We start from the raw sequence: 27,725 nt of genomic DNA on the forward strand, positions 1-27,725 counted from the left end.
GTGTCATTGGCTTCAAAAATGACGATGCCGTGTGTACATAACCCTTAAAGAGGTTGTCCACTACTTTAACATTGATGGCCTATCCTTAGGATAGGTCATTGATGTCTGATCACATGGGGTTCAACACCCAACATTACCACGATCAGCTGTTATATGTGCCGCCAGCGGCAGTAGGTGGCCGGAAATACTCAGTTCTGGAGCTGCCCCGTCAACTGATAGTGGCCGCGGCTGGGTACTGCACATCTGCCTCCCATTCAAATCAGTAGGAGGTGGATTTGCTGCACACGGCTGCCGCCGCTATCCGAACACGGAGCAGCTCCAGAACTGAACATTTCCTGCTGCTGCCACCGAGCATAGCCGAGCGGTGTGGGTGCGGGGTGTCAGACCCTGTCCAAACAGACATTGATGACCTATCCTAAGGGGTACTTTGCACGCTGCGACATCGCTAGCAGCAGCTTCACATGCACTTACCTGCCCTGCGACGTCGCTCTGGCCGGCGACCCGCCTCCTTCATAAGGAATGCATCTAGGCTATACACGTTGCAACGTCGTTACTGGCGCCGGATGTGCGTCACTTTCGATTTGACCCCGACGACATCGCAGTAGCGATGTTGCAACGTGCAAAGTACCCCTAAGGATAGGCCATCAATGTTAAAATAGTGGACATTACAACCTCTTTAATATTATTTTCTGGGGTAGTACATTCCAGTGAGCTGGTGCAGCATAACAAAAATCTTGAACACAGAAGTGGGAGGGTAGGCTAATTAAGGATGTTTAGCTTTAAACCATGTGCAGTACTTTACTCCTCTTCACATATGATGTATGTTTTTGTTACTTTTTTTGCATGAAGTTTACATTATCTTTCTAATTTTACTTTATTTTCTTTTTATCTCTTAGATAAGTGGAAATAAGTTTGCCATGAAGGACCACCAGCAAGTCAAGGTTCAACAACTGTTTGAGGACTCTGGCAACCGCAGGGTCAGTGCTGCACTACCAGGAACGGATAATGCTTTGCCAGTGTTGACTAAAGAAAAAAGTTCTGACAGTTCAGGCACCTCAAAATCAAGTGATAGCTCCACCAAGTCCTCCAAAGCCACATATTTGAGCTCAGAACAAGCACTGAAGCAGTACAAACATCAACTAAGTTCTTTTGAACTGCAGGAAATCGGCAACTTCACTGAAATATTTTTTATTGGCCCAAATGCTAAGAAGAGACAAGGTGTTGTAGGAGGTCCTAATAACGGAGGGTATGATGACGACCAAGGAGGGTATACGTTGGTGCCGCATGACCAAATAGCTTATCGCTATGAGGTATTGAAAATTATCGGAAAGGGTAGCTTTGGACAAGTGGCAAAAGTTTATGATCACAAACTTCACCAGCATTTGGCTCTTAAGATTGTCCGCAATGAGAAGAGATTCCATCGACAGGCAGCTGAGGAAATCCGTATCCTGGAACATCTAAAGAAACAGGATAAGACCGGGAGTATGAATGTAATACACATGTTGGAAAGTTTTACCTTCCGCAATCACATTTGCATGACTTTTGAGTTGCTGAGCATGAACTTGTATGAACTGATCAAAAGAAACAAATTCCAAGGTTTTAGTCTACAGTTAGTTCGTAAATTTGCTCATTCAATCCTCCAATGCCTTGAGGCTCTGCACAGGAATAAAATTATCCACTGTGACCTCAAACCAGAAAACATTTTGCTTAAACAGCAAGGGCGAAGTGGGATTAAAGTGATTGACTTTGGATCAAGTTGTTTTGAGCATCAAAGAGTATACACCTACATACAGTCTCGGTTCTATCGGGCTCCTGAGGTCATACTAGGAAGTCGTTATGGCATGCCCATTGATATGTGGAGCTTTGGATGCATTTTAGTGGAGCTTTTGACTGGCTACCCATTGTTTCCAGGAGAAGATGAAGGAGATCAGTTGGCATGCATGATAGAACTTCTTGGGGCACCACCTCCGAAGCTCCTAGAACAAGCCAAGAGAGCAAAGAACTTTGTCAACTCGAAGGGCTATCCCCGTTACTGCACAGTAACCACGCTTCCCAATGGATCTGTGGTCTTAAATGGAAGCCGATCTCGAAGGGGAAAAATGCGTGGTGCTCCTGGGAGCAAGGACTGGGTGGCCGCATTAAAGGGTTGTGAAGATGCTCTTTTTATCGACTTCTTAAAAGGTTGTTTGAATTGGGATCCAACAGCCCGAATGACTCCGAGTCAGGCATTACGACATCAGTGGATCTGTAAAAGGATGCCCAAACCTCCTCTAACAGACAAGTCCTCAGGAAAAAGGATTACCAGCCATACCAGCTCTTTCCCAGGGATTACCTCTAAATTGCCCCCTGTAGTGGGTGTGGCCAATAAATTAAGAGCAAATTTAATGAACGACTCTAATGGGAGCATACCACTTCGAACTGTTTTACCCAAGCTAGTCAGCTAATCCTTACCGATGTTAAGCACAGCTATGATGAGAACATTTTGCTACCAATAATGTAGCTACCGCAACTGAAGGGTTTTTAGCGTTTTAATTATTTTAAAAAAACAAAAAAGAATAATGAAAACATTTGGCTTTGTGAAATCAGGATTTGTTCAATAATTCTGTTTAAAGGGCTAAGCATTTCAATCACCATCTGGTACAAACTTGATTCTTTTCTTATAGGTCAGTATGATGTTCTTCTGAACACGTAAAGCAATAATAGAAGGATGAAGGCATACATGTAAACTTTCTGTTTACTTGTCAAGCTGTCACTTCAGCCATTACACAATATTCCGGCTCACATTTGCCTGCTTCGGCATGGCCAACCATGCAGTTTGCCAAAACTGACAAACTTAAGTGATAAATAGACTTTTGGCCATGAGCTGGGGTATCTAAGCGCTGTCCAATGTGCCACGTTCATGTACCAAGGACTGGTTACAGCCACATATTCACTAAACCCCTCCACCCATTCAGTCATGTTAATGCTATACGCTTTCTTATGCTTTGACGGCATCAGATGCATCGTTGGATGCAGTACATTTCTGAGATTTTGTGTTGCTTAATAACCGGGAACCACTTTATTCTACTTTAGATAATAGGAGATATGGAGAGGTATCTGAGAAGTGATAAAATATATATGTGTATGAATTTAAAAATATTTATTTTATTTTTGTTTTCCCGGAAAATAAGACCTATCCCTAAAATAAGTCCTAGCGGGCTTTTTGGGCCTGTTTTGATGTATGCTTAAAATATTAGCCCTACTCCAAAAATAAGCTGTAATTGCGGTTCATCATGCTAATAGTATTCTGAAATAGGGCTTGTGCAGCCCTTTGAGAATATGTAACTTTTTTTGCTGTATGTTGCCCCGTTGTGTTGCTGTAAGCCCCAGAAATTTTAGTTGCGCGCCCACTGTAAATACAAAATGAATATTCACGGCTTCACCTTCCCACCCCTGTGTGCCGGCATCATTGAATGCTTGCAGTCAGACTGCTGTACTTTCCCGCTGTTAATTCAATATGAATATTCACACCTCCCTCTCCCCTACACCACTACCCCTCTGTTCCAGTATCAGTGATTCTGTCAGATTGCTATATTTAAATTTTACAGTAACACAATGGGACAACGTACAGCAATAAAAAATATTAGACATCCACTGAAAATAAGCCCTAGCCAAAAATAATATAAGGCACAGTCTTATTTTTGGGGAAACACAGTTTATTATAGATATATATCTAAAAACACATATGGGTAAACTTTGTCATGTTCCTTTCTCTGGAGGTGCACATACACCCATAGCTATTCCCCTCCTTTTTCCTCATATACATGATAACATGCATCCTCATTTGACCGGGTGTGCATATGTTCCTAGCAGGGTGAGAGCAGTAAAATGCTATTACATACCTGGCGCCACGTTATTTTCCATTGGGAGATATGGATCAGGCAATGAAATTCAACATGCTAATTTTGCCAAAATTGGCAGAGCCGCAAACTCAGCTCTAATATGTACTGGCACCTTCATGGTAGGATGCCGAGAAACGTGGCTATTTTGACTTTCTTGTTGCATTTTCACTCTGTTTGCCTATAGGAAATGCTACTATATGTAAGTTGGTCAGAAAATGAACAGTGGCAACAATTTCATCTATATGTATATCGGAGTATCTCCAGCTGCTCTTTCACACCGTCAACACCCTTTCAGATGCCTGTAGCCCACAACTAAGGGTTGAATGTGCAGCTGGCATTTCTCTCTTACCTCTGCCAAGACATTGTTTATCTGTATGCTTTCAATGTAAGCCATGTGCCCCCTCTAACTCCAAATCCGGTGCCACTAGTTCTGACTTTATTTTGAAGGTCAGGAGCTTAAGGCTGAATTCACTTGTGCAGTCTTAGGATCACACATGGGAGGTGATTTTCAAGAAATGGCGTACACCACAGAAACACTGAGCCATTTTCTATAGCTCTCGCATCTATACCCCCCTCCAAAACACATGCATGCTCAACTCTGCTGAGCATTCATGTATTCTGAATGGGAAGGAGGGAGTAAGGTGCTGCCAGACATCGCTTTCCCCTGGGAACAAAAGGATCAGGTATTAAAATTACAAATACTTGATCCTTTTCTCTTCCCTGACAATATCTGTCATGGTAGAGTCTGGGGGCCTCCATACACATTAGACTACATTCACACTTGTGTTGTTTTGTATCAGTCACAATCCGTCACCTTCAGGAAATACGGTATCCTGCAATATATTTTGCAGGAATCCGTTTTTTCCCCATACACTTTTATTACCGACAGATTGCGACTGATGGCCCTGCGTTGCATCTGTCCCGCGACTGATCTGTCGTGGAGTGACTGACCGTCAGGAGGGAGCGACAGACAATGCAACTTTTTTTGTGTGCGCCGGATCGGTTTTTAACTGTGAGCATGCGTACAGTAAAAAACCATGATCGACTGTAAATTCACTTCCAGTTCCAGCGGCCGGAATGATTAGCTGATTGGCTGGCTTTTGTGAATGATCAGCCGGCGGCCGGCTTTTGTGAATGATCAGCCGATACCCTTTCAAACAGTAAAAAAAAAAACGGATCGTTTTTTTGCAGCATCAGTCACATCAGTTGTGCCACTATCTGCAACGCATCCGTTGCATCAGTCACACAACTGATTTTGACTGATGCAAAAAGACGGAAGTGTGAATGTAGCCTTAGGTGGTTGGTGGTGTGGCCTACATCAACTTTTTACCTTTTTTTTTTTTTTTTAACTGCACATGTGAATCCAACCTCAGCCTTGTTAACTGATAATATTGATGTGCATGGATCTTTATCATGAGGGGTTAACCTCTTAATGGGAACCTGTCATTTTGTATATACCGTTCTATCTCTCAGCCGTTTATAGAGCTGAAGGCACTGAGCAGATAAATCTAGTTTTGGAGCAAAATAATAGGTCTAAATTATTATTTTAATATCTATGCTAATAAAATATTAGTATTATCTTAATTCTCTGCTCATTATAGGAGTCCAGTGGGCGGTTCTATTCAGGGATTGGAGTCCAGTAGGCGGTCTTAGTGTAATGGTCTACGTGCTGTACAGAGATATTTGTCGAAGTATGGAAAGAGCAGGAATTAAATAAAGATTGACTAATTATGTTCCTTTCCCACAAACTAGTCTACTCCACTTCTATCCTATAACCTTGTGTCTGCCGGTGAGACGCCATGTTCAATGTGACAGGTTCCCTTCCACAGTCCCTTTTCAACATGCCCTTGTGTCCCCCATTTAATGAAGATGCTAAAGTGACCAGTAGCTCCTGATATCCATTCCAGCTTCCATGTGTCACCTTTTTTATGGCTGTTAGAGCTCAATAGAGATGCAACAAACCTGCTTCTGGCAATCCTGGGGTCTTTAGGGTTGGGTCTACTTGGTGCTATGTCGGGATGTGAATGGTCATTGAGGTGCAGTGCTCCATTTGTGGATCAAATGAGCAATCGGATATATTCCTACATTGTGTTTAATCTTTGCTTCCTTTGAAATACTGACTTGATTGGAATAGAATGATGAAATACTAATGTATCGCCTGAAGAACTATTCTTTTTTTTTTTTTTTTTTTTTTTACTGCTAAGTAACCTAAATGTATAAAGTCATTCCTGATGAAAGCTGATACTCCTATGGGCAGAATGAATTAATTTTGACATATGTTATATTACATGCTTCATCCTCACATAACTTTGCTGTGCATTTGTATATGAGGATGACGTCTGCCCTACTTTTATTAATGGCATGCTTGGATGTGGTGTGAAATTTGTGTTTCGTGGGGTTTGAGCATATTTGGATGATGAGAAAACATTGCAGTTGGCATCAGAATATCTTATCGTATGTGTCTCTTATGTACTCTGCTTTGACTTCACATTTTAATAATGTAAAAGCTTTTTTTAAGAATACTTTTCAGTCGGCCCACTTAAGGAAATAGAATTGTTTTTAAATACTTATCATAATCCAAATGTAAAGGCCACTATATGGGATGGATGTGGAATCACCCAGCCCACGGACTCTTGTGCAGTGAGGGTCAAACTTTTCTCATTATGTTGGAAAATCTAACCACTAGATAATTCCTTAGATTATTGCATATTCTTTCTTCTTGGACACTATTCTCTAAAATAAGTCTGTCATCAGGCTTTTTCCACCCCATCTGTGAGTAGCATGATGTAGGGTCAGAGAGCCTGATTCCAGTGATGTGTCACTTACTGGGTTGCTTGCTTTAGTTTTGATAAAATCACTGTTTTATCTGTGGCAGCTCTAAAAGTTCTCTGAATACTGAGATCTGTATAACCCCGCCCACACTACTGATTGGCACAGTGTACTCAAAGTTGCCAATCAGGGGTGGGGGCGGGTTTATGAAAAGCATATGAATATGGAGGACTACCTTGCAGCAGGTTTGCTAGTCTAGTGATAATTTCCTGCTGGTTAGAACTGTGATTTTTTTTTTTAATCAAAACTACAGCAAGCAGTCCAGTATGTATCCTACATCTGCAGATGATACTAAGGTAGGAGGAGTTGCCAACACTAGCAAGGAAAGAGTATATTCAAAAGGATCTAGACACACTCAAACAATGGGCCGAGGGAAACAGAATGTTGTTTAACAGCGACAAATGCAAAGTCCTACATTTGGGTAAAAGAAATGTAAAAAGCATATATAGTATGGGAGGAATAGAACTGAGTGATAGCAGCGGGGAAAAGGACTTGGGCATAATAGTAGATTACAGATTCAACAGGAGCCAACAGTGTAGAGCTGCAGATAAAATATGAACAAAATTCTGAGATGTATCAAGACAAGCATTGAATCTAGATCAAGGGAGGTAATTATTCCCGTATATTCTGCTCTGGTCAGACCCCACCTGGAATACTGTGTACAGTTCTGGGCACCCTAATTCAAGAAAGCCCTCAATATACTGGTGCAAGTCCAGAAAAGAGCAACCAAGATGGTAGAAGGTCTGTAAACCATGTCATATGAAGACTGGCTAAAAGAGCTAGGAATGTTTCGTTTGCAAAAGAGAAGGCTGAGAGGAGACTTAATAGCGGTCTACAAACATCAGAAAAGTAATCACAGTGCAGCATGAACTTCCCTATTCTCATTAGCACAAGGAAGTACAAGAAGCAATGGGATGAATCTAAAAGGAAGGAGATTGACATTAGACATTAGGAAAAAACTTTCTGACAGTGAGGGCAGTCAGGGAGTGAAACAGGCTACAACGGGAGGCAGTGAGCTCTCCATCAATGGAAATCTTCAAGCGGAAACTGGATAAATATATAGCTGGGATGATTTAGGAAAACCTGCACTCGCAGGGGGTTGGACCCAATGGCCCTTGAGGTCCCTTCCAACTCTACCATTCTATGATTCTATGTGACACATTGCTGGAATCAGGGTCTCTGCCCCTACATCATTCTGCTCTGATATTGTGGCAAAAACGTGGTGATGAATTCCCTTTAAGACTTGAACCACACATAAAAATCAAAAGAGTGAGGCGGGGTACAAGCTGGTATATGTGCAACAGGAGCTTGTTCACACCATGGCCATTTCACAAACAAAACCTAAGAGAAGTTGTAAAAAAAAAAAAAGCACAAAGGTATATACCCTTTTAATAACGTAAATAGTAGTTGTACATTTAAATAACATGGGGAACTTTAACACTGATTAAAAAGTGTAAAAGCTATCCGTCCGTGTCAAGGTGTATCCAGTCGCGAGGGTCCTACTTTAGTATTAAAACCTTACCTTGTGTCTGTTACCTCAATGTGAATTAGGGCAGAGAAGCACAGTGCTCCGACTACATACTACCACCACCTGTCCATGGGGACTATATACAGTAGATGCAATGTAATCGGCTTACCAAGATCCCCATCGATACTGATGTTCCATTCTTGCCTGTGTAGCGTGTATTGAAATAGATTGGAATATGGAAACGACGCTTTCCTGCTTTGGACCTTTAAACATTGTCGGAGATTCTGCACAGTTTATGAATAATATAATAACATAGTTAGAAGATGGTAAAGCATTGTGTTGTGAAAGGTCACAAAGAAAGTGAATTGAATGGAACGTGAGGTTTCTATATTTTATATAGAGAAAGATTGGTGTGACGGAGGATTTGTTGGGAACGGTCACTCCAGGAATAGCCTTGATTGTAGGGCAAATCGGACAAAAGAAGGTTTAGTGCATATGATAAAATATGTACGTATCTGACCGAATCTGAGATGTGGTTTATCCTTTGTGATGGTTTTTTCATGTCCATGAAAGTGCAGGATGAGACTGTGAAGCAGTCACGTGTGCACATCCCAGGTGTCTCGAGGGACAAAAGCGGAGAGATCACAGGAGTAATGAGGGCGGATGACATTGTAGATCAGAGGCAGCAATGACAAAGAACAGGATAAACAACAAAGATACGACACACCCTAGCTATATTTCCATCCTCTTCTAAACAGATAGTGGAAAAAAACAAGAATATTACCCAATACAGAATGTATATGAAAAGCTTAATGATTAGCACAAAGCTAGACAGAGCCCGGTCACTTCTCCATCTTTCCTCAGCTGAAAAGTCTGCTCTGTTTTTAATCCCCGAGAGGAAGAAAGATGCAATTGCCCCTTCATTGCTCTGTATGTGTCGGGATGTTTTTCAGCTACACACCGCATCTATTCTCTTAGGTCATTCTGCGCTGATTTCCTGTAAATAGAATACGTACAGGAAATCCTGCATGCAGTCATACCACCTCGGTAAGCTGAAGAAGTGATACGTGCTCTCACGTCCATGAGTAAAGTTGGGTTTCCGAATAACAAAAGGAAGTCTGAAGGAAAACTATCATTCACTCATGTCCTCCTTTACCAGTATTGTAGATTTCCCTCAGTTAGTGATGTTGTTCACTTTGTCATTTGCCCACATGGCCAAAGAATATCATGTAGATATACGTAAGGGTTCTTAAACTGTTCCACCTTGCCTCATGTTCCTCATGATAGGATATCTCCTAGGAAGGCCGATGTCGTTTACAGTGTAGGTGGGGGCAAGTGAGGAACAATAGGACCCTTTAAGCTGAAATTTTTTAGGGTGCATACCCATATCTATTGTGTGGCAGAACACTGTTGCCCAACTGCAGTCCTTGAGGGCTACCAACACATCATGTTTTCAAGATTTCCTTTCTATTGCCCAGGTGATAACTCCATGATGTGTTGGTAGCTCGAAACGCGTAAGAATCATGTATGTCCATTGGGGTTTTAATATGGACTAACTTCTCACACTAAATTTTGGCATTTTATTTTTCACCAATGTTGATCCTGCTTTTGTTTTTTTTCTTTTGGTGAACACAACTTGTACTTAATTTTGTCACAACAGTTGCAGAATGATACTTGTAGTCGTACCATTCTTGGCTCCTTATGTCCAGCAGAGTTTTTGGATCCTAAAAGATCCTTCAGGAAAGACGGACCTTGTATTCGTTAGAGTATTATGTTTGAAACGAGAAGAAAAGTGAAAAGCATGTTATTATTCATGTTATTATTGTCGGTGATTTTAGAGACGGAAAACGAAGACTGTTATTTCTTAACACTAGAAGTCCCAGAGAGGGGTCATTTAACATTTCTACCATTGGAACCCTATGGAGCTCGAAATTCTTATGACTTCTAGTGTTAAACTTTTCTTGATTTGAGAGTGGTAGACATTTTGAGTTAGTGTTTGTTAGGGAGTTGCTCCATACATAAGGCTAAGGGTGTCTTCACACGTATGTTTGCCTAATGTGTTGGTAAAGATTGAGAATTCCTTCGCTCTACACTGCAAACATTATAAATGTCCCAAAGACCCTGATGTAGTGCCCTATATTATTCTCGAGTCTCATGATAGTGGCGTTAAAGCAGGAAGGTTGTGTAAATAATACAGATTAATAGATCTTTCTATAAGAAGCACTTTTGTAATATTAAAGGGGTTGTCTCATGCTGCAGTTTTTCACATTGGAGGTGATTGGTGCTGATGATGTTACTTCCCAATGAACCTACAGGCAAGATCAGAATAGAACATGGTTAGAAAAGGACGTGCACGCTACCTACTGATTGTGTGCCCATCTTGGAAGGCATGTCGTGTTCTAACAAGATCAGCACTTCTCAACTCCAATGTGGCATTGATGAGCAGAACTGGACAGTTCCTTTAAGTTATTTCTAATTTTTAATATACATTTGTGGTTAGAAACTGCAATGTTTTGGCGTTAAGTTTTTAAGGACTTTTTCAGTACATACTCAACAAAACTCTATCCCTTTAAAGAGGTTGTCCTATGTGCAAAGTACACTTTAGTCAGTCTTAATCAATAGATCTTGGAATTAAATTTCACAATTGGATGTGTTAAAAAAATATATTCCTGTGCTGAGATTTTATATACAGTATGTGTTCCTGCTACGTACTGTGTAATGGGCCGTGTCTGACCGTACAGGGACATGGTCTGATCATACCACAGTTCCTGGGCATGAGGGGTCACAAGCGTATACATATAGAAAGGCATGGACCGCAGCTGACTTTTTGTGAGGTAAAACATTTTTCTTGAGGTAAAATATTACTTTTAAACAGGCGGGGAAATGTTTTACCTCACAGAAAGCAGAAGCTGCAATTCCATGTTGTCCTGTCAGTTTACTCTTTTGCTTTCTCTCCTGCCCAGGAGTTGTGATATGATCAGACCATATCACTGCACAGTCAGACACAGCCATTACACAGTACATAACAGGAACACATTTATCTCTGCACAGGATTTGTTTTTTTAACCTATTCAATTGTAGACCTCTTATTGAAATATCTATTGATTATAATGTCCTTTTTTATGGAACAACCTCTTTAAATCCCATATAAAAGAATACATTCTTATGATATGCTAACAGTGCCAAAAAGTTTTTTCTTGCCCATAGCAAAGAGTCAAGATTAACAGCTTTAGGCCAGTGTCACACTTGTATCTCGCGCTGCATCACCCGGCACAGACACGCACTCTCCTCACTGGAGCGGATCGGTTGCATCCATCTCTATGCAGCGGAGACGCTCCTGTGAGGGGAGTGCGAGTCCGTTCCGGGTGATGCAATGCCAGACTCGCACGAGATACACGTGAGGCACTCGCAAGTGTGACACCGGCCTTACAGTGTGAAAAAGTCACATTTCCATGCTATGGGCAACACCTCAGACTTTTTGTCAGTACGGGTGTTTTTACTTGAGGCTCTTCAATATTTCTGCTCATGGTTACTCTTAAAGCCATTCGCTTATACTTGTGAACAACCCCAATCTGTAGGACTGACTGCTCTTTTTTGGTCTTGTGTGGGTTTGCCTTGTATTTCACTTATCTGGGAGAAGTAATCCATTCTATGCAATTTTATATCTACTAGTGTAATAAGCTAATATTTCCATTTTACTGGGGGGGTACATTTGTTTTTACGTACTGCACATTTTTTTAAAGGTTTGTTAACATTATGTGATGTTTTCCAGACTACTCCTTTACTGCAAGGTCTCACTCCATGTTCCCATTTGATAGCCGCTTCTTACGTCAATGATTTTACAGACTCCACAATTGCAAAATGTTTACGTCTCAAAGCAGTAAAGTCCCTTCAGATATTCTGCTCCGGCGTGCACTCCTTCAGTTTCCACTGATCTATTTTAAATTCTTGTACCTACTGTGAGATGTTTTGTATATATGTGGCACTTTGAAATACGTGTGGTTTGTAGACCTTGAATGTTTTTTTTTCTTTCTGTTTTTAAATGTGACGTGTGGGATATGCAATCCTTTGGATCCAGCATCATATTTCTACCAAAAAGTGTAAAGAAAAGAAATATGCAAATATTTGTTACAACATTTGTAAAGTAGGGTCCAGTTGTATTAAATGTCCATATTAAAATAAAAAGAATTTTTTTTTCAAGTGGCATTTGTTTAATTTTGTCAATTGAGTTTTATGACTTGTATCCTAATATTAACCTCATAACGACGGCCGTACGACTTAAAGCGGCGGCAAAACAGGGTACTTATTCTGTTCCGCCGCTTTAAAGCGGCGGCCCGAAAAACCCCCCCCCAGCGACCGAAAATCTCGGGGGTTTCAGCTACCGGGGGTAGCTGAGACCCCCCAGATTATGAATCAGGGGTGTTTTTTTTGGACCCCGATCATGTGATCGGCGGTATACACTGTATACCGACGAACACATGAAAAAAAAAGAAATGGCCGGTAAAACTGATTTCTTTTTCATCTGACATGATCAAACATGTCAGATGAGAAAGAAATCTAAACCCCTAGTGCCCCCAAAGCCCCCGGTACCGGAGAGTCCCCCCACCCCAACCCCTACCCCCACCGGACATCCAAAATGGCGCCGTAGCGCACAGAAAACTGCTGCCGGCGCCGGCTCTGCATTCATTTCCCTCCGATCTGAAATGATCAAACATTTCAGATCGGAGGGAAATGTCCTCCCCCTGACCCCTCCTCCGGTACACCGGAGATCTCTGGTCCCCAGAGCCCCCTCTGGTCTCCAGAGCCGCCTCCCCCCTCCGGAGCGTGGAAGATGGCGGCGCGCGGCCGCATTCATTCTGCTCTTTCTGCCGCATGTGACACGTCACATGCGACAGAAAGGTGTCCCCAGGTCCCGCTAGGTCACCCCCCGTCACCCCCCCCCCCAGCCCCCGGTCATACGTTACCTGTCTGGTGATCCGTCCCGCGATCACGCCGCCTCCTTCTTGAATGCTGGCGGCGCATGCGCAGACAGCGGCTGTCAGCTGGATCCCTGGGACGCTGACGTCGCTGCTGCACAGGCTGCTCCACTGTGGACCGGGGGAGAGTGAGTGCAGTAATCAGCAGTCTCTCCATGTGAGGAGTGTGGTCCTCACATGGAGAGACTGCTGTTCCAGAAAATGGGGGGTACGTTCTGTGAGCGTGCCCCTCATTTTGGAATGAGGTTACTGCAGGTCACTCTGCCCTAAGTTGGACCGGGGCAGTGTGAGTGCAGTAATTCTCACATTACTGCACCCACACTGCTCATGGAGAGCTTGCTCTTCCACAAAATGGGGGATACGTTCCCTGAACGTGCCCCCCATATTCTAGAAGATCCAGAGTCGGCGTGGGACCTCCAAAATGGATTACAGTGACCGGAATTTCTTTATTTTCAATAAATTGGGTAAAGAGGAATGTTTCGGGGAGTGTTTTTTCAAATAAATTTTTTTTTTGTCTTTATTTTTTTCTATTACTTACTGGGTTAGTGATGTCGGGTATCTGTTCAGATGCCGTGACATCACTAACCCAAGGGCTTGATGCCAGGTGACATTACAGCTGGTATCAACCCCATATATTACCCCGTCTGCCACCGCACCAGGGCGCGGGATGAGCTGTGGCAAAGCGCCAGGATTGGCGCATCTAATGGATGCGCCACTTCTGGGGCGGCTGCGGCCTGCTATTTTTAGGCTGGGAAGAGTCCAATAACCATGGCTCTTCCCACCCTGAGAATACTAGACCCCAGCTGTCCGCTTCACCTTGGCTGGTGATCTAATTTGGGGGGGACCCCACGTTTTTTTTTTTTTTTTTTTAAAAAAACGCTTGGGGAGCCCTCCAAATTGATCACCAGACAAGGTGAAGCTGTCAGCTGTGTTTTGCAGGCTACAGCTGTCTGCTTTACCCTAGCTGGCTATCAAAAATAGGGGGGACCCCACGTCGTTTATTTTAATTATTAATTTTTTGGGGGCCTAAATACAAGGCTAGGCAGCCTTTAGTGCCACATGAAAGGCACTAAAGGGCGCCAGCTTAGAATATGCAGGGGGTGGGACGTTATATATGTTTGACATGTATCCATTCATCCATTGACGCTTTTTAGGCTATGTGCCCATAATCGGGATTTGCAGCGTTTTGGGCGCAGAGTGTGTCTATAGTGTGTCCCTGTGTCCATAGTGCTGCGTTGTGCAGTAGAAGCACAGTGGAAGGATTTTTAGAAATCCCGTGCCCACTGTGCTTCTTTTCTCCGCAGCATAAACCGACCTGTGGCGCAGCTTCCCGAGCCTCAGCATGTCAATTTATGCTGCGGAGATGAGTGTTCTCTGCAGGTAGCATAGAGCTCCACAGCGGCCTGAACCCAAATCGTGGGCATGGGCAGCTGCGTTCTCCCGTGGACAACACTCACATCTCTGCAGGAGGCTGACACTGTGTACTAGACGCCGTGTCGCTGGATCATGGCCACATAGCCTAAAAGTGAGACATTTGTTGCTACAGCAACATTTTTGTGAAGTACCTGTGGATTCAAAATGCTTACTATACTCCTGAATAAAATCCAGTTTCCAAAATGGGGTCACTTGTGGGGGTTTTCTGATGTATAGGTACCCAAGGGGCCCTGCAAATGTGACATGGTGCCCGCAATTTATTTCAACTTTTCCAGAATTCAAATGGTGCTCCTTCCATTCCAAGCCCTCCCATTTATCCAAACAGAGGTTTTTGGCCACATGTGGGGTATCCCTGTGCTCATAAGACATTGGATAACAACCTGTTGGGTCCACGGTTTGTTGTTGTCTCTTGAAAAAGTGAGAAATTTGATGCTGAAGCAACATTTTTGTGAAAAAAATGAAAATTTTCAATATGGCAACCTAAGCTTATCAAATTCTGTGAAGTATTCGTGGATTCAAACTGCTCACTATACACCTAGATAAAAGCCTTGAGGTGTCTTGTTTCCAGAATGGAGTCACTTGTGGGGGACCGCCACTGTTTAGGCACCTCAGGGGCTCTCAAAATGCAACCTGGCGTCCGCTATTGATTCCAGCCAATTTTGCAGTCAAATGGCAATCCTTCCCTTCCGAGCCCTGCCATGCGCCCAAACAGTTGATTTCCACCACATATAAGGTATCGCCAAACTCAGGAGAAATTGCACAATAAATGTTATGCTGAATTTTTTCCTTTTTCTCTTGTAAAAAAATAAAAGCTACCTGGTTGAAATAACAATTTTGTGGTAAAATTTTATTTTTTTTTTCATGGCTCAACGTTATAAAATTCTGTGAAGCACCTGGGGGTTCAGGGTACTCACCAAACATCTAGATAAATTCCTTGAGGGGCCTAGTTTCCAAAATGGGGTCACTTGTGCGGGGTTTCTGCTGTTTAGGTACCTTAGGGGTCCTCCAAATGTGACATGGTGCCCGCAATCTTTTTCAGCCAAATTTCCTTTCCAAAATTCAAATATTGCTCCTTTCGTTCCAAGCCCTCCCATTTGTCCAAACAAAGGTTTCAGACCACATGTGAGGTATCACCGCGCTCATAAAAAAGTGGTTAATAAACTTTGAGGTCAAATTTTTGGAATTACCTCTTGAAAAAGTGAGAAAATTGATGCTAAAGCAACATTTTTGAGAAAATTATTAAAATTTTCAATATGACAACGTAACGTTAACAAAATCTGTGAAGTACCTGTGGATCTAAAATGCTCACTATACCCCTAGATAGAAGCCTTGAGGGGTCTAGTTTCTAAAATGGTGTCACTTGTGAGGGGTTTCTTCTGTTTAGGTACCTTAGCGGACCTGTAAATGCAACATGGTGCCCGCGATCCATTTCAGCCAAATTTGCTTTCCAAAATTCAAATATTGCTCCTTCTGTTCCGAGCCCTCCCATTTGTCCAAACAGAGGTTTCTGACCACCTGTGGGGTATCGGCGCACTCATAAGAAAGTGGGGAACAAGTTTTGGGGTCCATTTTGTTGTGCTATTTCTTCTAAAAGTGAATAAATTTGGGTTAGAGCAACATTTTTAGGTAAAATTTAATTTTTGCTTTTTTTCATTCCACATTGCTTTTGTTCATGTGAAGCACCTGAAGGGTTAATAAACTTCTTGAATGTGGTTTTGAGTACTTTGGGGGGTGCAGTTTTTAGAATGGTGTCACTTTTGGGTATTTTCTGTCATCTAGGCCTATTGAAGTCACTTCAAATGTGATGTGGTCCCTAAAAAATGGTTTTGTAAATTTTGATGTAAAAATGAGAAATCGCTGATAAACTTTGAACCCCTCTAACTTCCTAACCTAAAAAATTTTGTTTCCAAAATTGTGCTGATGTAAAGTAGACATGTGGGAAATGTTATTTATTAACTATTTTGTGTCACAGAAATCTCTGGTTTAACGATATAAAAATTCAAAAGTTGAAAATTGCTAAATTTTCAAAATTTTTGCCAATATTCAATTTTTTTCATAAATAAACGCAAAAAATATTGTCCTAAATTTGGTACTAACATGAAGTCCAATATGTGACGAAAAAACAATCTCAGAATCACCGGGATCCGTTGAAGCGTTCCAGAGTTATAACCTCATAAAGTGACACTGGTCAGAATTGCAAAATTTGGTCTGGTCATTAAGGTGAAAATTAGCTCCGTCACTAAAGGGTTAAACACTTTGTATTCATGTATCTATCACTCAATTCTTAAAAGAAGATGACCTATTGTTTAAATCTGGTTTTGTGTTGCGCATATTATTTTCCGGATTATAAGACACACTTTTTTTTTCCCCCCCTCAAAACTGGGGCTAAAATGGGGGTGCGCCCTTATAATCTGGATATGGCTTACCGGAGCGGCGGTGGTGGAGCAGGATCACAGGAGGCAAGTTCAGCAATACTGAGGGCTCAGAGGAGGGGGTGTCACTGCAGTGCAGCGGCTCAGGAGGGTCACAGGTCAGCGGATCGGCAATGCAGTTGGCGCATTGATCTGACAGCAGGCTGCTTTTGAATCATCCATGGTTTATGCGATGGACTTCAAGAAAATAGCCGCAAAGGTGGCAAGTACCCAGATTGACGTAATGGACTTCAAGAAAATGGCCATAGAGTCCTATCTTGCACGCAACGCCTCCGTGGTTATTTTTTTAAGTTAATCTCATCAACTGATTAGGTGATTCAGTGTAGCCACAGTCCGCTGACAGATCAATGGCGTAGGCCGCCATGACACCCCCGAGCCCGCAGTATCGCCGACCGTCCACTGACCCTCCAGAGCAGTGACACCCCCTCCTCCGACCCCGTAGTATCGCCAACTGTCTACTGACCCTCCTGAGCCGCTCCACCCTAGTGAGATGTTATAAGACATACTAGGATTGTAAGACAGACCCTCATTTTAACATTAAAAACAATTTTTACCTATTTTCCTCTAAATTTGGGGTGTATCTTTATAATCTGGTATGTGTTAAACTAAAAGCATGGTGTTTATAACTTTTTATATTGGGGGGGGGGGCAGATTTTTCACCCATATAATCTTTAAAATAAAAATAGAAATCTTGAGATTTTCAATCCACTTAGGCTTTATTTTTTTTTTTAACCTGTAACTTCCCTGTAGTTTCAAGAAATGCAAATGTACATAAGCATATTATCTTTTGTATTGAGGTATCAGAGTTCAGGGTCATCTGGAACATTGTCTACTGTAAGTGCCCCGTCACACTAAGCAACATCGCTAGCAACATCGCTGGTAACGAACAACTTTTGTGACGTTGCTAGCGATGTTGCTGTGTGTGACATCCAGCAACAACCTGGCCCCTGCTGTGAGGTCGTTGGTTGTTGCTGAATGTCCTGGGCCATTTTTTAGTTGTTGCTGTCCTGCTGTGAAGCACAGATCGCTGTGTGTGACAGCGAGACAGCAACAACTAATGTGCAGTGAGCAGGAGCCGGCTTCTGCTGAGGCTGGTAACCAATGTAAACATCGGGTAACCAAGAAGCCCTGTCCTTGGTTACCCGATATTTACCTTTGATACCAGCCTCCTCCGCTCTCACTGCCTGTGCTGCCGGCTCCTGCTCTGTGCACAGATAGCTGCAGCACACATCAGGTAATTAACCCGATGTGTGCTGTAACTAGGAGAGCAAGGAGCCACCGCTCAGTGTGCGCTGCTCCCTGCTCTGTGCACATTTAGCTGCAGCACACATCGGGTTAATTAACCTGATGTGTGCTGTAACTAGGAGACTGGGGGCTGGTCACTGGTTGCTGGTGAGCTCACCAGCAACTCGTGTAGCCACGCTCCAGCGATCCCTGCCAGGTCAGGTTGCTGGTGGGATCGCTGGAGCGTCGCAGTGTGACAGCTCACCAGCAACCTCCTAGCAACTTACCAGCGATCCCTATCGTTGTTGGGATCGCTGGTAAGTTGCTTAGTGTGACTGGACCTTTAATGGTTGATCCTGTGTTATTAACTGTGTATAGAGGTGTTTTATCAGTTTTTGTAATTATGCCTCTGATAAGGAGCCTGCTGAAAATTCTTCCTGTATTGGCTAGGAAAATTAGTTTTTTAAAAAATAGTCCCAGAGGTCAGTATGACATTTGCAAGATTGCTAATTTGTGTGTTTTGAGAAAGAATAGTGATATGGAAAAAAATTGTCAACGTATTACAATAGGTCACTTACTGATAACACATTCCCTTTAATGCACAGACATATGCTGCATTGCTGTACAAAGAATACATATATTTTAAAATGTCAAATATATTGGAGGCAGAAGTCACAAATGTATTGTAGTTACTTCCAAATATGACAGATTTGTGTTCAGCTACAATGTACATTAAAAGTCCATTATAGAAATGACTGATGATCACAATTCCATCATTCACAGTCCAACTACGAACCATGAGGTCCAGACTGGCTAAAGGTCTCCTCACCCAAATGCAACAGTTTCAAAGGCAGTGTCATAACTGGAGTCCAATGAGCCACGGTGCAGAATTTGAACGTGGTCCCCACCACATGCTGGTCAGACGTATGGGCACTTGAAATCCTATAAAGACTTAAGTGCTGCCTACCGCATGTCCCTCATTATCGAGTAATGCTCCTCAACCTTGGCCCCTTTTCTCTCACACACACACACATACACACTAGGGAGTGTGGTGAAATGAACATCTGTCTATGCTTAGTGGTGCTGACAGGAGCAGTGGTGAGTGGGGCTGGGGGCATACAGATCTGGTGAGGGTTGGCAGCTGGGGGCTTACAGATCTGGCGGGGGCTACTGGGGGCATACAAGTCTGGCGGGGGTGGCTAGGGGCATACGGATCTGGTGAGGGGGGCTGGGGGCATACAGATCTGGTGAGGGGGGCTGGGGGCATACAGATCGGGTGAGGGGGGCTGGGGGCATACAGTTCTGTTGGGAGGTTGGCTGTGGGCATACAGATTTGGGGAGGGTGCCTGGGGACATACAGATCTGGTGGGAGGGTGAGCTGGGGGCATACAAATGTGGTGGGAGGGTGAGCTGGGGGCATACAAATGTGGTGGGAGGGTGAGCTGGGGGCATACAAATGTGGTGGGAGGGTGAGCTGGGGGCATACAAATGTGGTGGGAGGGTGAGCTGGAGGCATACAAATGTGGTGGGGGGGGCTGGGGGGCATACAAATCTGGTGGGGGGGGGGCTGGGGGCATACAGTTCTGGTGGGAGGTGGGCGGTAGGCCTACAAATCTGGTGGGGGGCTGGGGGCATACAGTTCTGGTGGGAGGTAGGCGGTAGGCCTACAAATCTGGTGTGGGAGCCAGGGGACCTACAAATCTGGTGGGGGTCTACAAATCTGGTGGGGGGGCCTGGGGGCCTACAAATATGGTGGAGGGGGCTTGAGGCATTCAGCTCTGGTGGGGGGGTTAGGGTCATACAGATCTGGTGGGGGGGCTGGAGGCATAAAGATCTGGTGGGGGGGGCTAATGTCACCTGCAGTAATGAGTGCATTGTTTAGTAATGTACTCCTGCTGGCTCCCTTCTGTCCTCTATTATGCTGTTTCTCACCTCTCCTCCGTGCCCACGGAACCTCCAGCTGCAGCACACAGACTCCTCCGTGATAGCGTCCGGTGTACGGAGCGGCCGCTGCAGGTTGATTTCATGTCTTTACTGCAGTTGATTGCTTTACGGCGCCACAAAGTATTCAACTGCAGTAAAGCGCTGACAGCAGAAGGCCCCGGACAAGAGAGTATACAGCAGTGTTTGTGTCTGTGTTCAGTGTATACATGCTTGTGCGCTATGTGTGTGTACGTGCTCGGTGTATCCATGTGTGTCTGCTATGTGTGTTCACGTGCGTGTGTGCGCTCAGTGAGGACCCGGAAGCCGGAGCATCGTTCAAACTGCGGCTGCGCAACGGACAGTGCCGCGGTGCATGACTGAATAGGAGGATATCCACAACTGCTGAAATTATGTATGTAGATATGTGTTCCCCATCCTAGCTCCCTTCCTCGTAAATATGACCCAAATCCTGCTATATGTGTCCCCCACCTGGGCCCCTTCCTGGTATACATGTTCCCTGTTTTGCCTCTAACCCATAAAAAGAAAAAAAAACATTCTACTCACCCACGTTCTAAGGCATCTGCGTTTGTAGTCAGCACAATGGCCGGCAGCTAATATCGGCATACCTGCTATGGTGACTCATGCGGTCACTACCATGCGACGCCAATTAATGGCATGCCCACGTTAACTTGTGACCTTTTAGTTGTCCGCTTACATATGTTGCTGTTCAGGGTCCTGACAGGTCTCTGCACCAAAATGCATTTCAGCTGGATGTGCGTACTCAGATGCACATCCAGGTGAAGTAGGCGCTGAGGCCCGTTCGCGACTTCTGTGACCGCGATCGTTACACACCTGCCAAAAAGCATACATGAGGCTGCCTAGTTCAGGTCAGGATCCCTACTGGTATAGTCTAGAAACTAAAGTCCGGACAGAAATCACGAGTTAAGGAAAAACACCATGTTTTTGCAGCAAAAAAATAAAAATGATGCAGCTATTTATTTTCTGGAGGTCAATAGAGAAATAAAAACCACCATATATACACTGAATCTCCATCCCTTCCACTTGTGGTACTTGGCTGCTTTCCACGTCAAGGGGAGTGAGATGTGATACCGGGCAAGACCTTCTGTATGGATGAGACAATGTGCCTGTGTGCCCTGTTTCAACTGGGATGATGGGAAAGCATATGAATGAAGGTAAGGGGTAAAGGTAGACATTTTAGAAAAAAATGCAGAAACCAACTTGTCTCAAAGGGTATATTTTCTCTCCTGATCCTAAAGGCCACTTTACACGCTACGATATCACTAGCAATATCGCTAGCGAGCGTACCCGACCTCGTCGTTTGTGTGTCACGGACAAATCGCTGCAAGTGGCGCACAATATTGCTAACACCCGTCAAACATACTTACCTTCCTAGCGACGTTGCTGTGGGCGGCGAACAACCTCTTTTTTAAGTGGGAAGTCAATGGCAAACTTGAGCATTTTTTCAGGAAATCTTTCAGAAAAATGCTGGAGTTCTCCAATGACTTCCATTATACTAGTACCGAGCACCCAAGCATTAAAATGCTCCTTAGGCTATGTGCCCACGGGACTATGTACCCGCGGAATACCTGCGGATTTATCTGGATTTTCTAGATAAATCCGCAGGTTTTAGTAAGTACAGACACTCCCCATGTTATTCTGACGCCCTGGCCTATCAGGTCATCACAGGGTATTGTGCAATCTACCCTTCTGTGCAATATCCAAGAACAAGCTAATCAAAACCCTAGGAACACTCTGCACCACACCCACCAGACACACCAGTGAACGGCCTGAGTGGAATAGGGTCGCCCACTCGGGGGTTGGTTAAAAGGGGGGGTCAGGAGTGTCAGGAGTCAGTCATTCGGTTAAGCAGTGACTCTCAAGAGGAGAGGTCAGAAGCTGGGCTCCGTGAACTACTAGGTGGCAGACGCTAGTCTGGGACTGGTAGGAGCTGGACCCCGGTCGCAGGGGATCGTGACAAGGGGCACGGACTGTCGAGGAGGACAGCCGGTCGGCCTTGAGCCATCACCGGGCAGGGGCCAGGGCACGACTGGCTAGGTCAGTGAGAAGCTTCAGGCGTCCTGACAATTTACCCGACGAGGACAGAGCCTTCAAGATCCCTTCTCCACCCGCTGCAAAATCAGGGTACTAGTGCAACGTGGGGGATAGGACTTTCCACTACACGGTCCAGAAAATCCCAAGTGTGAACCCGGAGAGCAAGCTTACCCAGTTAGCCACACTGGGAAGCGGGACCCGATTAGTTTCAGACTAAAGGGACCAACTAGAAGACAAGGTGCCACGGGAAAAGGTCACAGGCCAACAGGCAACTCCGAGCTCTCTCGAGCCACCGCGGATCCAGATCTGAGCAGCCCGGTTGCTGACGCGGGGAGGCGACACATTATCCTATGGGACATGGGGAGTACTGTGTCAATGCTGCGGTATGTGCGGCTGTGGAATATGCTGCGGATGTCCCGCAGCCTTACGTAACTGCATTTTAATTATTCCTGCGGAAATACCTGTGAAAATCCCGCCTCTCCACTATGGAGATAGAGGCCGGGACTTCCGCTGGTAAGTCGCATGAATGTCCGCAAGTTTTCTGCAGATATTGATAGCTATGGATAGCTGCGGATTCCGGGGAGCTGCTGCGGGAAACCTGCGGACGTACCTGCGGATATATCCGCAGGTACATAGTCCCGTGGGCACATAGCCTAATGCTGGTGTCACACGGTACGATATATCGGGCGATATGTCGGCGGGGTCACATCTTAAGTGACGCACATCCTGCATCGTTTGATATATCGTAGCGTGTGACAGGTACGAGCGACGGTGAACGAGCAAAAATACTCACCTTATCGTTGCTCGTTGACAAGTCGCTCATTTTCAAAAAGTCGTTTCTTCTTCTGTGCTCCGGTTGTTCATCGTTCCCGGGGCAGCACACATCGCTCCGTGTGACACCCCGAGAACGATGAACACAGCTTACCTGTGTCCCGTCGACAATGCAGAAGGAAAGAGGTGGGTGGGATGTTTATGTCCCGCTCATCTCCGCCCCTCCACTTCTATTGGCCGACCGCTGTGTGACGTCGCTGTGACGCCGAACGGCCCACCCCCGAAAGTGGATGTTCACCGCCCACAGCGAGGTCGTCCGGGAGGTAAGTGCGTGTGACAGGGGGTTAAAGACTTTGTGCGACACGGGCAACTAATTGCCCGTGATGCACAAACGACGGGGGCGGGTCCGATCGCTCGTGCGATCGCACGATAGATCGTACTGTGTGACGCCGACATTAGACTTACTGAGCACAAAACAGTTCCCCACTCTTGATTAGATGATCGAACTCGAGGTTCGGAAACTGACTTCCAAAAAAACAAAGTTCGGGTTCAAGGTTTGTGTGAGTTACGAGCGCAAACCACTCAAGCGAGCAGCACTGTGCTTCGGTGCGCTCGGTACTCAGCCCTGTGCAAACCACGTGCAGTGCTTTAATTCCTCACTGGAGTTAAAATCAGCGTGATCAGATGTAGTGTGCAATCACTCCGTGCACTGTGTAGTGTCTTTGTGGGTCCTTATAGCTTGAAGCTGTAAGGTCCAGTTCTTCAGTTTTAAGTGAAGTCTTGCTCCTAAGGGCTGGCACTTGGGACTTCAGTGGGTTGCTTTGTTTGGAAAAGCCTGTCCCCCGCGTTGTGCTGATGCCCTCAGTCTCTGAGCTCTGGGAAGGTTCCTGAAGGCCCCCTTCCTCTGCAGGTTAATTACCAGGACGTTAAATCAGCTCCTGACCTAGGGTCCTGTACCCCTGTGCTCGGTACCGGTCAGCTCTGTAGACACTCTTTGGTGCCTGCAGTCCCTCCGAGCCCGTGTCTGTCGCACCCTAGACCAACGGCCCTGCATCTGGTCACCGACTCCTCTGGTCCCGGACCACTGTCTGCGACCCAACCTTTGTCCATCTAGCTCCCCGGGAGCTACCACTCCAGCTCCTCACACTTTGAGGGCTCTCACTGAACTGACTTCGTCCCTCCCACCAGTCTGCTTGACCCCTAGGTGGGTGGCCCTGTTCCAGCTAGACCAACACACTGGTGTGTCTGACAGATCATGATGTGAGGTGTTGGTTGGGGTTTGTGGTGCTGATGGAGGTGACACCGGTTTTCCTAGGTACCTGGAACCATGGGGGGTAGGCCCTTCACCCTAGGGCGAGGATGTAGTTCCCTGTAGCACCCTGATAAATTCAGGGGCACTACATTCTGCTTATGGCTGCCTGCATGTGGCCGGAGACACAAACTGCCTAATTATTGAATTCAATTTAGGTTCGGTTCAAGTCAGGGTTACAAACTAAACCTTATTTAAGGTGCGAATGTGCCATACGAACCGAACCTCCTAAGTGTTTGCTCATCTCTACTCAGGACCTTTGTGCTGCAAAGCAGCAGTGCTAGCCACAGAGCCTCTGTGCTGTCCATTCACATGGGCTTTTGGAAAATTCCTTTAACTGCTTGTGATCTGGTTTTGCCTAGTGATAAAGTGTTGAAGTAGCTGGACCAATCACTAAGTCAAAAAAGGAATTCAGACCTAAAACGTAACTTTTACTAATCCATATAAAATGAACAATAGTTCATAAAAGAGTTAAAACCACGGTTCGCAATCGTCTCAAAAATTGGACGATCAACCGGACCAAAGTATGGAACTACTGAGATCCTAAGCAGCACACAAAGCCTCAGCTGGTTTGCACATCAGTGTACAGATCTACCAGCACAGCCAGTTTACACACAGATATATAGTTGTGCTAGCATACGTACTATAACCACCTGAGGTGTATACACAGATTAGTTGTCATATTGGAACCCCCATCAGGGGAACTCTCACTGTGTATATTAATCGGCAGATTTTTATAGAGGAATTTAAAAATAGATATATATATTCCTCTCTAATTAGGAATGGTCTTACCAAGTTCCAGATTTTATGGCAGGCATTAATTGTCGGTTACCAACTCAAAAACGGGGGGCTGTTTCTCAGCACATCAGGTCCCATATAGTTGGATAACCGCAGTCAGGCAATTTAAAGGTTCCCACTCCCAACGTTTCAATATGGATCATCAGGGGAGTCCAGGTGGGATATCAGCAGTGGACGTCACTAAGCATCGCTTTTTTCATGACCCTCCACAGATGCCCGATTCACTATAATATCAATAAACATATGTCAGAAAAAACGCCCAGTGAGCTGCCTATCAGGCCGCATTCGTCATGCCCCATGGTTACATTAACTCACCGCATCCAGGCGCGTGTAAAACCTGATTCAAGCTTGCCGCGCTTAGCGTCTGGAGTGACGCTCCAGATATAGCACGGCGCATGCGCGGATTAGTTGGAGTGGTGACGCGCACTCCCAGAATACCTCCGGACCGGAAGTTACGCGTCACCACAGGCAGCGTCGCTGAGGAGACGTCACCGTCCTCAACCGATGTCATCACATCCGGGTGAGTGGAACGCAAACAGCTCCACCATGAATACTTATGTTTATGCTGCCTAGCAACCTCCGTGTTTTACTATCACGACTGCATTTACAGAAATACGGCATTAGGCCCAAGTCCATATACAGATGCCGGTATATATACACTGTCAACGGCCAGGTTAATTATATGGAAAGATTAATAAAGACACATTAGGCTGGTGCAGCCAAATTGATGTATACAGAGAAAACAGAAAAAACAGAAACAGAAGTATACAGTAGGAGAATAAAATTTTTTATTGTAGAATAGGCACCATTCCACAACCCCCATCAGAACACAGGTCATTTGAAAAACCAGTCAATAGGAAATCAGTGTCCCAATGGGGCTCCCAGAGAGAGGGTAGAGCTACCCAGGGCAGCCAAATGGGGCCAGATAGGGCCAGAGGGGGCTTAAAGGGGGGCTAGACGAGCAGTAGTTCTTATTTATGGGGGATGGACAAGATCATCAGAACATGGTTACCAAAAAGTGGCAAGGTGCCAAAAACTAAAGTGCATACTATTCACTGACCCTAGGAGTTATTGCACACTACCTAACATGTGGGGGTCGGCACCCTATCATACCCCACGCCAATGGTGCCCCCACTCGGGCGTCGGCTTTCCCTCCTAGCAGAGCCCTAGTTCTAAGGTGCTCCTAGGAAAGGGGAAAAGGAAAGGGATTCATTTAATCCCATCGGTGCCATAGTATCCAGAGTGTAAATCCAGAAGCATTCCTTCTGGAGGATGATCTTGTCCCAATTCCCACCGCGTAGGGGAGGATGGATCAAATCGATGCCCATTACCTTAAAACTTCTCAGGTCACCATTGTGGGAAGTATTGAAGTGTCTTGCCACTGGTGTGTCAATTCTATTTATGATGTCATTTTTGTGTTCCCCCACTCTACGCCTCAACTCCCTGATGGTCTTGCCGACATACAGCTTTCCACACCCACAGCTTACCTTGTACACCACCCCCTTCGATTTGCAAGTTATAAAGGATCTCAGAGAATATGTCTTACTGCCTGTAGAGTTTTTGAAATCCTTTCCTTCCTCTATATATTTGCAATTTATACAATTGTAACATTTGAAACAACCTCTTACATCACTTTTTTTGGCTGATCTATTCTCTTGAAAGTGACTATGGACCAGTCTATCACTTAAAGATCTTGCTTTTCTGTAAGTGACGGATGGATGATCCGTGAGATGTTTGTCAATCGCAGGGTCCATATGTAATATGGGCCAATATTTGGACAGTATTTTTCTTAGGTCCACTGCACCATTGTTAAATGTAGTGATGAACCTAAGAGTCTCTGGGGTGGTAACATTTTGACTCTTGGGCTGTAGTAAGCTACTGCGATCCAAGCTGCAAGTGGACCTATAGGCCTTCCCAATGACCTGCTCAGGATAGCCCCTCTCTCTTAGGCGTCCCATCAGATCCACAGACTGTGTTTCAAAAGCCGCATCGTCTGAACAGTTTCTCCGCATTCTTGTAAACTGTCCCTTAGGAATCCCCCTCTTAAGGGAGCCCGGGTGGGCACTCTCCCATTTTAGCAGTGAATTAGACGAGGTGGCCCTTCTATATGTTGTTGTTCTCAACCGACCCTCTGGTCCCCTTTCGACCAGAACATCGAGAAACGCCAACCTGTCTCCTCCTACTTCACTGGTGAAGCGTAGGCCAATGTTATTATCGTTCAGTTTGGCCATAAAGGTGTGAAACTCCACCTCAGAGCCTTTCCAGATAAGGAAGACGTCGTCTATGTATCTAGTCCACAAGACGACGTCCTCCGTATCCATCAGGCCACCAAACACCACCCTCTCCTCCCACCAGCCCAGGAGGAGGTTGGCATACGATGGGGCGCAACACGTCCCCATCGCAGTCCCCCTGAGCTGATGGAAGAGCCTCCCATCAAACGTGAAGATGTTCTTGGTCAAACAGAAAATGAGGGCCTTAATGACAAAGTCATTATGCTGCATGTATTGATTTCCTCTAGTGCTTAAGAAGTACCTTACTGCCTCCACTCCAGCCTCGTGAGGGATGGAGGAATACAGGGCCTCCACATCAATACTGCACAGGAGCATG

General features: G+C 45.0%; 1 protein-coding gene across 1 annotated transcript in view; it reads left to right on the top strand.

Moving 5' to 3' along the window:
• Positions 1-12,378, top strand: part of DYRK3 (dual specificity tyrosine phosphorylation regulated kinase 3) — a 60,397-nt gene extending 48,019 nt beyond the window's left edge. The window contains exon 3 of the mRNA XM_075335708.1: positions 897-12,378. Coding sequence (XP_075191823.1) covers positions 897-2,444 — 1,548 coding nt within the window. The 3' untranslated portion in view covers positions 2,445-12,378. The remainder of the gene's footprint in view (positions 1-896) is intronic.
• The last annotated feature ends 15,347 nt before the right edge of the window (positions 12,379-27,725 follow it).

Source organism: Anomaloglossus baeobatrachus, chromosome 2 (genome assembly GCF_048569485.1).
Source record: "Anomaloglossus baeobatrachus isolate aAnoBae1 chromosome 2, aAnoBae1.hap1, whole genome shotgun sequence".
NCBI classification, from domain to species: domain Eukaryota; kingdom Metazoa; phylum Chordata; class Amphibia; order Anura; family Aromobatidae; genus Anomaloglossus; species Anomaloglossus baeobatrachus.